The sequence below is a fragment of the Chenopodium album genome, chromosome 11, assembly GCF_948465745.1.
Source record: "Chenopodium album chromosome 11, dcCheAlbu1.1, whole genome shotgun sequence".
In the NCBI taxonomy this organism is placed as follows: Eukaryota; Viridiplantae; Streptophyta; class Magnoliopsida; order Caryophyllales; family Amaranthaceae; genus Chenopodium; species Chenopodium album.
The window spans coordinates 49,524,701-49,534,917 of record NC_137844.1 but is presented as its reverse complement, the minus strand read 5'-3'; the positions used below and the strand labels follow the sequence as shown (position 1 = coordinate 49,534,917).

Here is a 10,217-nt window from a genome sequence, read left to right as displayed (position 1 = left end):
ATGGAAATATGGATTGGAATACAAAATATTAAATAAGATCAACAATAAAAAAAATATGATAAAATTTATGTAAAAAAGATAATATTTATTGTATTTCCTTATAAATAGACATAAAACTATTTCATAATACATGCATCAACAATTAACCACACAATACGTAAAAATAATAATCATTGGTTTAATATCAAACCTACATGGCTTTACAATACCCTTCGCAAAACATATATGGTGAGAATATCCAACAACATCAACCACGGCTCGACATGATGAGGGATGCAATGGAAAACGAAGATACTGCGAGGACCGAAGACGGGAAAAGAACAATCTTGACACCAACATTCTTCGGAGACATAAGATACATGTAGCAGAATTATATAAAATGAATAGACACTACATACTAAACACTTGAGATGGAAAAGGAGAATAGAGTAATTTTGCCGGTATCATTCACGGGAGGACCAAGATTCATACACCACAATTACATAAGCAAAGTATACTCTCCATAGAGGAGATGAAGATAAAATCCGTCTGAAATTAGCAGTTTTATTTCTAATTATGTTATTAATAAAAATATTTCTAATTACGTTATTAATAAAAAGTAGTATTTAATAAGTTGAAATAATTATATTTTTTCTTTGTAAAGAATTGCAGTATTATATCGACTAAATTAATAATTCATCTCTTCATTATTTTAAATGTATTTGATTAATAAATATTGAAGAAAATAATAAAAATAAAAAGCTATAAATAAACCCGTGCATCACATAATTACATGGAGTAATAAAAAACTGATGAACGCAAACCTATCTGTCTTCAGTTTCCCGCTCTCTCTCCCGGTTTCCCAATTCCCATTGTAGCGCGCTGAACGCTCTCTACTGAGGCGACTTCTGCAATCTTTATCCTCCATTGAAGCAGCTTTTTAGGTAAACTGTTGTTTTCTTTTGTATTAATCGATTATCAATTTCACAATCTAGGGTTTATTCTTAATTTTATGTTCAGTATACTCAATTTAGGGTTATTCGAAAGTCATTTTTCATAACGACTGATTTTGTTGCTAGAGAAGAAAATTATGAGATTATTCGACCCTAATTTGTTGCTTTAATCAAATTTGTCTTTAATGTTAGGATGGAACTATGAAATTGGACCTTTTCGACCAAAAATCTTGTGATTTTACGAGCCTAATTTGTTAACGGAATCAAGTTTAGTTGCTAATTTGTTGCAGAACCTTTAATACTAGAATGGAATTATGATATTGGACCTTTTCGACCAAAAATCTTGTGATTTTACGAGCCTAAATTGTTAATGGGATCAAGTTTAGTTGCTAATTTGTTGCAGAACCTTTAATGCTAGAATGGAATTATGATATTGGACCTTATCTCACCGGGCTCGGGCAGCCGCCCCTCCTGCCATGGCTCAGGGACGAGCCTGGTTTTAGTTGAATTTTGTTTTTATGGAGACTTATTTTAATGGAATTAGGGAACTTGTTTTGAGTGGGTTTGGAGGAAGTATTAGGTCTTAAGCTTCTAAACGACGTATTGTTCATGTTTTTTGTAATCATGGTTGGAGAATCTTGCTTGACTATGAGGTTTGTAGAAGAACTTGTGTTAAATTGCTGGTTAATAAACTTATTGGTGATGTAGACATTTAGTAGCTATATAAATCAGTTGTTTAATGATGCTTGTAAGTTGTAATCCAGGGAATTATGAAGCTAAATATCCTTCATCGTTGATAATAGTTGATATTAAGCGTGCTGATACATCTATTTCTAGGTGAACCCATTTTTGGTAAAGATGTTAGTTAATTTCATGTGTAGCTCATTTAGGTTGATTCTAATTGTGGAGTGAAGATTAAATTTTGCTAATATAGATGTGGAAAATGCTAGGCCGAATTGGAAGTTAGATTTTTGGTTAATTTGTTTTGGTAGAAAAGTGGAAAATTTGGGATTGTTTTATTTTGGTGTTTATGGTACGGAAACCAGGGGACAACTCCAAACCCATCCCGAAAAAGAAATTCGGTTTAGATTCAGTAGTTTTAATGTTTGGTCCAGAAAACGGTATAGAGGAAAATTCAATTAATCCAAATCTCCTCTATCTTCTTAGCTACTATTTGAAAGGAAGCTTCTAAGGAAAACATTAGCTCTACCAAATTCTTAATCTAGGCCCTAGATTAATATGAAAAAAGTTGAGAATTAATAGCGTAATAAGTGGAACATATAGCAGAATAATGAATGCCAAGTTGTTTAGTCGAGGCTAAAGAGTAAGTCAAGTGTAGGCTATGAGCCATTGTCAGCGGTGAAAACAAAAGAAGCAGCCAATCCTGGCCAGGTTGTGAGGTGACACAATATAACTTTAGAAATTTAGAATAGTCATATGTCTCTTGTTTCTTGGCCTAATTTTGCATCCGACCTCTCTTTGGAGAGTTTTTGAACTGTAATTTCACCTTCTAGTGGTCTATTGGTCTTACACCTTGTCTGGTTGTCTCTTGAGAGTTGAGACTTGAGTCATATACGTTCAAAGTTGGCCCTTGTGTGTTTCACCTTGTTTTTTTTTTTTTTTTTTTTTTTTTTTTTTTTTCCCCCTACCTTTTTCATTTCCATGATGATGTTTAATCCTGGAACGGCCTTCCCTATGGCTCCAATTTTCTCTTATCCAAAATATAAGCATGAAAAGCTCTTAAGTAACTTTATTACATCTCCAAAATACATGTTTTGTCTTCACATGATTGCCAACGTACTACTTTGAAATATTTTAAAAAGGATTGTTATTTGGTGGCATATTTTGGAGATCGGACATTTGCATGGAATGAAGCATCAGTATTAAGGCCATTCAGAAACCATTTCTCCCAGGCAGAAAGGCAAAACAATTCAGAAGCATTCCAAAATGCTGGTACATGTTTTGGAAATCAGGGGATGTCTATTAAGAATGAACATGTAGATTCAAAGACCAGAGTCAATGCTAAGACAGGCATCCCCTACTGCTGGTGCTGGGAGAAACCCTGGATCCTTTGAAGACGATTTCGCTGCTCCTCAGAACACAAAAACTGTTTCTGTGGCCAAGGTTTCACATACAGCATCTCCAAATCCCCAGCAATCCTTTAAAGTTGGTGATTGTATTCGCAGAGTTGCTACCCAGCTGACTGGATCATCAAGAACCATCAAAGGTTGCAGCGAGAAAAGCAATGACAAGCATTCAGATGTTGCTGATGAAATTTTGGAACCTCCTAATGACACTCTGACTGAAAGCACTGCGAAGCAAAGCTCTTTGGTTGAATTGCTCTCACAGCTTCACTTATCTGCACGTGATCCCATGAAAGGATACAGCTTCTTTAATGACATTATCAGTTTTTTCTCTGAATTTAGAAAAGTAGCTGTCACAACTCAGAGTAAAAGATTGCACAAAGGGTCTAGCAGAAAAAAGAAGCCATCTGCTCCAGTTGTTGGGTCCCCTGTGACTTTTGAATTTGATGACAGAAATGACTCCTATTGGACGGACATGGTTGTCCAAGATAGTGCTGAAGCTAAATCAGCTCGACGTAGTCGCAAGAGAAAGGATAAACAGGTTGTTTTTGGTGATCATGAGAAGCCCCTTCAACGGAATCCTAGGAAGCATTCCAGGAAACAGTTACATCATAGTAATCATGTATCAACTCCTATAGTATCAACTGAGGATGAGAAGCAGCTGGACCTGCCAGCAGAGCTCAGGCTGAACTTTGGTGAGATGGGTTCTGTACCTTCAGAAGTGAATTTGAACAAAATGTTAAGGCGTTTTGGGCCTCTGAAGGAATCTGAGACAGAAATAGATGTGCAAAGTAGTCGTGCTAGAGTGGTATTTAAGAAGCGTTCAGATGCTGAAGTTGCTTATAGTAGTGCTGCAACGTATAACATTTTTGGGTCAACTCCAGTCAATTACCAGCTTAACTATACACCTTTTGCTTCCTTTAGAAGTACACCCCTTGCATTGACTAATGGAATAAAGAATACAACTTGAGCCTGTGAGCTCCTTTCCACCGGGTAGAGATTCAGGTATGAGCTCTACCCCTCTGGCTTCCCCTCTAAAAAAAAAAAATGTTGAGGCGAAAAAGTTGTTTTTTATTTTTTAGATTTACATTGTCAATTGGTGCCCTTAACATATTTAATTTTTTGCAGTGTTCCTGGGAAGTCAGGTCCATGCTAGTTGGTGGTTGGTGCTTTGCAGACTGACAATTTGATACTGATGAACAGAAGGATTGCTGATTAAGAAGGTAACCTGGCTTTCATCTGGTTAACGGTATTACACTTCCTATTGTCTCTGCTCTTTTGTAATTTCAATGATGGGGTGGGCTTTCTTGTTTCCTTGCCTTCAAGTTCAATGCTTAAGCACATCATGACAATCCCAGTGAGGACATCGTTGCATCTAACAAATTATTTGATTTTTCGACCATTTGGGTGGTTGAATGAATGTATATAAGTCTAGAAGATAGTTAGGATCTAATCAACTCAATACAACACATTTAGTAGCTAGCTACTGCAGTGTCATTTCATGAAATCACTCGCTTGTTTGTCTTGCCCCCAAAAAAGCTTTTCTACGAATCAACTGACTGTAGGTTATGTAGCGATTGTCTCAAGGGCAACTTGTTATCTCCCAGAAAGCACTGTAATAATGTTGGGCGGAACCTTACTGTATGAGTATACATTGCTGGCCTGAATGTCCGTCCCCAATTCTTGTGGCCTCTTACTTTCCTAGTCCAAATTGTGGATCGTTGGAAGGAGAATGATGAACAAACTGCCATCCTGGAGTACCTCAGTTTCTATTGAGGATATATCCTTGGTAAGTACTACTTGAGACTGTTACAATCTCAGTTAGTTCTCTACTTTTTGCAATCCCTTGAAATGAACTCAACGTCAACATCCCAGTGCCATCTTTGAACATATACATACCATCTTGTTATGTTGTGCATGTTGTTTTCTCTTATTTCGGGTGGTGTTATTCAAAAGACCTCTTGACATCCCTTTGTCAAAGCATACATATCCCATTATTGAATATACACATACTATATGAAACCCTCTCGCGGCACATATTCCATATAGGTCATGCCCATGTATTGGATCATTCTGTTAAATGCAAGTATAGTAGATATATATAGCACGTTTTTTGCATCCACGGTCTACTAGTTGCTTCACTAGCTATCTATTACTCATATCATATAGTCAATACTACGTAACAAGCACTACTATATGGTACTGTACTGTTTTGTGTTACGTTTTATCACTTCGGATCGATTGGACCAAATTTTCACTTTAAAAAGCAAAGCACCTAAAATTTCCATTAGAGACTTCGTTTTCTGTTAGTTTTGTTTAATAATAGTATATAACCCACCAAAACCCTGAGCTAATCACAGTAAAGCCTAGGCTTAGACCCTTACTAACCTTGCTTTATATATATTAAAAAAAGAACTGCCAATATGGCCGATAACTCAAATTAATTGGGACTATTCCCTCAAAAACATAAATATAAATGGGACAATGGGTATAGAGTAATTGGTGTAGAGGATAATTGGTAGAGTAATTTATGGAACTTATGTTTGGTAAGCAATTCCATGAATTTGTGGACTCATTTGTTAATATATGGAGTATGGTTTATACTCCGTATATAATAGTACTATCTCAAAATGAACTTATCACTAGTGATGCTTAACTTATTTGAACTTGTGAAAACTTGTTATGGAGTAGAACTTGTATTATTAATTGAATTTGGGTAGCCTTATTTTTAAGCCGCCTAAAATTGCTTTGAACATATTCCGTATTTCTTTTTAATTTATTTATCTGAATTCAATAACCCTTAAGGTCTTGTGTGAATTTTATTTTTCCTAAATTAAGTGAAAATAAGGCAATTTGAACAAGGCCTAAGGGGAAAAAAAAAATATCTTTTGGATAAAAGAAGTTTTGTTTTTTTGTAAGAATGAAGTGATGTAAATGTACTAGTAGTTCAATTTCAAATGGGTACTGTATCAATTTACAACACTTGAGCAATTTTAGCTTGTCTTATTGTCTTTAACTGGTCAAATACTAGTTCAGAGGCTGTTTAAATTCTAACTAAGGTCAATGTATAGCACGTTCACGGTTCACAAAAATCAGACAGAATCCCATAGCAATAAGACAACCATCGTAAAATCTCAACTCTTTGGAATTCTCCATTGGAAAAAAAAAAAAAAAAAAAAAAAATTAGTGAGGTAAATTGTTTAAAAAATTATACTCTAAATAGATATTAGAAACAGACATTTCAATTAAGAGACTATAAAGATTGCATCTTTAACTAATTATAGCAGAATATGAAATTACTCCATATTGATTTCGTTAGATTTGTTCTGCACTTAAAAGTTGCCTAGTACCTTATTTGTTTTTTGTCATATGTTATAACATCATATCAAAATTCCCTTTATCATCATGTAATCAACACCATATCAATCTAAAACACCCTCTTAGAGATCTCATTTCCTCTATTCTAGTACTGTAAAAAAATACAGGCTTTCCATGGCTCCTATTGTTTGATAAGCTTCGCATCTCTTTTGTCATGGATGAATAATAACAACCCCTAACTACATCAACACAATCCCACAACACTTTCACGACCATGCTTGTGCGCACACATGCACTTCCATTCTCGTCTACACCACCTGCGTCGTCTATACCCGCTTTAGTGATAGCTCCATTGTTCATACGCTGCTATCCTTGTTGCAAGACTTGCAACTTTATTACAAACCTTGCTATTATATTGCCCAACTTTATTACTAACCTTGCTTCGATTCATGCCCGATATCTTCCGATTGAGATCCACTTACCATGTTATAGTTTGCTTCATTTTGATTGATGTCCCTTTGATGCAAATAAAAAGAAATAGAGGTAGTAAAAAATACCATAATATATTATTAAGATAAGGAGATTGATGCTACTCATAATTAAATCTCAACTTTCAGTGTTTTTTAGTATAGTATGTATAGGTCAGACACTTTATAATGAAAGAAATGGTAAGGTATAATCACCCTCAAATACTTGTACGAAGTAGACTTATAGTTGGCAAGATTTAACCTTGTGAGTTATGATCTCCAGATTATATGATAAATCACTAATCCTTGGTTAGTACAAAAGACCATAACTATCATATGGAGTTTGAAATTTGGTTATTGATTGAGTAATTAGCAAAGGTAATTAGGTATTGGGACAGTTGCAAGAGAATTTGTCTCTAGTATAGTAATAGGAGAAGTAGAGTAGAAAAGATGTGGAAAAGGTACATAAATCCCCTATAATTGGGACCCATGATTACCAATAAGAATGTTGCCACATGTTTGGCAATGGAAAAGAGGAAAAACATTTGAGTGAATGACTTGTACCTATACCTATGATAATTACTTTTTATAGAAAGCCAAAAGCTGGATGAAATAATGACCAAAAGTCATTGGGTAAAATTCGTCTTTATGAAAAGCCTTGAAAAGAAATATGGGGCCATTAACAGGCAATTTACATTAAAGGCTGTTACTCAGTAATGCTGGATTTAATACAGCTGGTTGCTTCATTTACATTATTGTTGGACCCGTTGGGTGGAAGAGTACGGATTTTTCACATTTGATACCCCTCCATGTATGTACAAATAGTACAACCCGAGACATGACTCGTGCTATGTAGAGTTTATTACTCATTTCGTGTTTTAATAATTATTACACTTATCAAATACGGTTGTATTTTTATGTGTTACATTTTTTTTTTTACAGAAAGCTATGGAATACATTTTAATGTTTTTTTATTTCCTCTTACATTCATTATTTTTCAATAAATTATTAATTTCACTATCTTTCTTTTACAATTTTTTTAATACTCTAACCACCCCACTTACCTATTATTTCATTTAAGTCAATTAAATTGCTTAAAATTATATATTGGTCAAAGTGTAATACTTATTAAAACACAGAGAGAGTATATACATCATTGTTGCACATATGCTTATGTGGTGCATGAGACGCATGGCAATGCCATATATGTTTACGTATCTAATGTATGTGCATATGAACAAAATGATAATCAATATTTATGCGTTTGCTAAAATCATGTTGAATTGAATTAACATTAAGGTTAATAACAGAGATTAATTGTCACACAAAATTGAACACGGGCCACCATATTTTGTGGAAGACTTGGACACAAATACACAATAGGCTGTTTGTTGGAGTGCCAAGAAATGAGTTTTTCTCGTCAAAATATCAATATAGAGTTTTTTTTTTTTTTTTTTTTTTTTTTTTTTTTTTAATTACATTTAATTTGATCCTATATACATGATGAGCATGATCAAGATCAAGATCAAGATCAAGATCGAAGGAAATAGTCCATACAATAAAATCCAGTTTCTGTTGTAGTTGGCGTTCATATTGTGGGCTATAAAATCTCACTCCAAAATTAAAGAAAAGCCCATACCTTATTCAGCCTTGTTGAGGAAATAGTGTTTTCAATGGAAAACAAAAACATTAAAAATAAACGCCCACCGTGGGGCTCGAACCCACGACCACAAGGTTAAGAGCCTTGCGCTCTACCAACTGAGCTAGACGGGCTTGTTGAACATGTTCTCACTTATAATTTTATAATACAAACCACTTTATAAAACAGTTTGGAAAAAGCATATATTTAGGGGGAATAAAAATATTCCAAGTGAAATCTTATCCTGTTAGTAATAAAAATGGTAACCTTTAGAAAATAAAAAATTAAGGGCTTGTTTGGCATCATTTTTGGTTTTCAGTTTTGTGTTTATTTGAAAACTAAAAACCAAAAATAGGAAACAAAAAAAAGGTGTTTTCACTTTTTTGTTGTCAGTTTTCAAAATTATTATGATTTTAATAAGTTTAAATAATTTTTGATTCATTATGTAACATATATCATATACTTTTATACAACAAAAAACCAAAAAAAAAGAAAACCACAGCAATGCCAAACGAACCCTAAAATGTTTGTTTTAACTACATCAATCCAAAACTCCAATTAACCCATTAATTTATAAAGAATCACTTCAAACTCGTTCAAAAAGTCAAAAACTGTCATCATACATCCAAAATTATTCAATAACTACCTTAATCCAACATTTCTTGAAAAAACCAAAAAAAGTCATATGTAAATGATACAATATCCTGTACGTTTGCACTGAATTACGGATACCTTTTAATACCAAAAAAAAGGGTATTCCGTAAAACAACGTATGGATGATTTTCTTGTGAGAGAAAATAAGGCATAAACAGAGTTGGAGAGTTTTTTTCGTTTCTTAACAATAAACTAAAATTATCATTGAAAAGGGTTGACATAAGAAGAATTGCATAGGGCAGTTTTAATATGCCTAAGATAGACCAGGCCTAGTTGGCCGTGCAATGTAGTATAAGTAAATAATACGAAGTATTAAATTAGCGCATATTTTTGGCTGAGGTCACGCTCAGGAAATGAACATCTACTAGAAAAAAATGAATATTTACTAGAAGAAAAATGAACATTTATTTCTGAACATTGCAATCAAGAGTTAGCCTTTAACAAATTAAAGAAGCCGACCCACACTTGAGTGACAAAGCTTGAATAAAGGCTCCTATTGTCGACGGAACCATCCAGGTTAAGCTGCCTACAACCAGGGCTTGAAGATCGAGTTGTGTAGTTGATAATACGATCAGTTTGTGCCATGTGATCAACACAACTGGAATTAATAGCAGAAGTATCAGTGGCATAATTGATCAGATCAATTCATTTACATTGTTACTCTTTATTCCGCTCTTGCTTTGTCAGACACGAAGGTTATATCTTATATGATGCGAAGTATGATTCTAGCTATTATGTTTCTGGAGCCCTATGTGATATTTATGTTTCATATTTATGGATCCAATTCAAGAATGTTGCAATGCTTGAGGCTTAAGCCATGTTAAGATGTAAATGTCGTGGTAAATGATTTGGAGTATAGATGGGTAAATAATACTCCCTCCATTTCCGTGAGAGATTATTGTGGAGGAGAAAAATAAAAGATCCATACAGGCCATATTTCTTAAATAAATCAACAATATGTTTTATAATAATGAACAAAATGCTTATGTTAATTGAACATCCTTTATTATAAAAGCAAACATTTTATACAACTGAACAAACACAAAAATTTGTATTAATTTTAAAATAAAATGAACATTTTTTTTTATAAGAATGAACATCATACATCATGAAAATGAACATT

General features: G+C 33.8%; 1 protein-coding gene and 1 non-coding gene across 2 annotated transcripts; one reads left to right on the top strand and one right to left on the bottom strand.

Moving 5' to 3' along the window:
* The first annotated feature begins 796 nt into the window (after positions 1–796).
* On the top strand, positions 797–5,039 carry LOC145567671 (dentin sialophosphoprotein-like protein). The gene is made up of 3 exons (XM_081627014.1): positions 797–923; positions 2,784–4,021; positions 4,145–5,039. Exon 2 carries the CDS (start codon positions 2,952–2,954, stop codon positions 3,984–3,986), a length of 1,035 nt encoding a protein of 344 aa, XP_081483140.1. The 5' UTR covers positions 797–923; positions 2,784–2,951; the 3' UTR covers positions 3,987–4,021; positions 4,145–5,039.
* A 3,462-nt stretch (positions 5,040–8,501) lies between these two features.
* Positions 8,502–8,574, bottom strand: TRNAK-CUU (transfer RNA lysine (anticodon CUU)). Its single transcript has one exon. It is a non-coding gene; the product is annotated as a tRNA-Lys (tRNA).
* Positions 8,575–10,217: the final 1,643 nt, after the last annotated feature.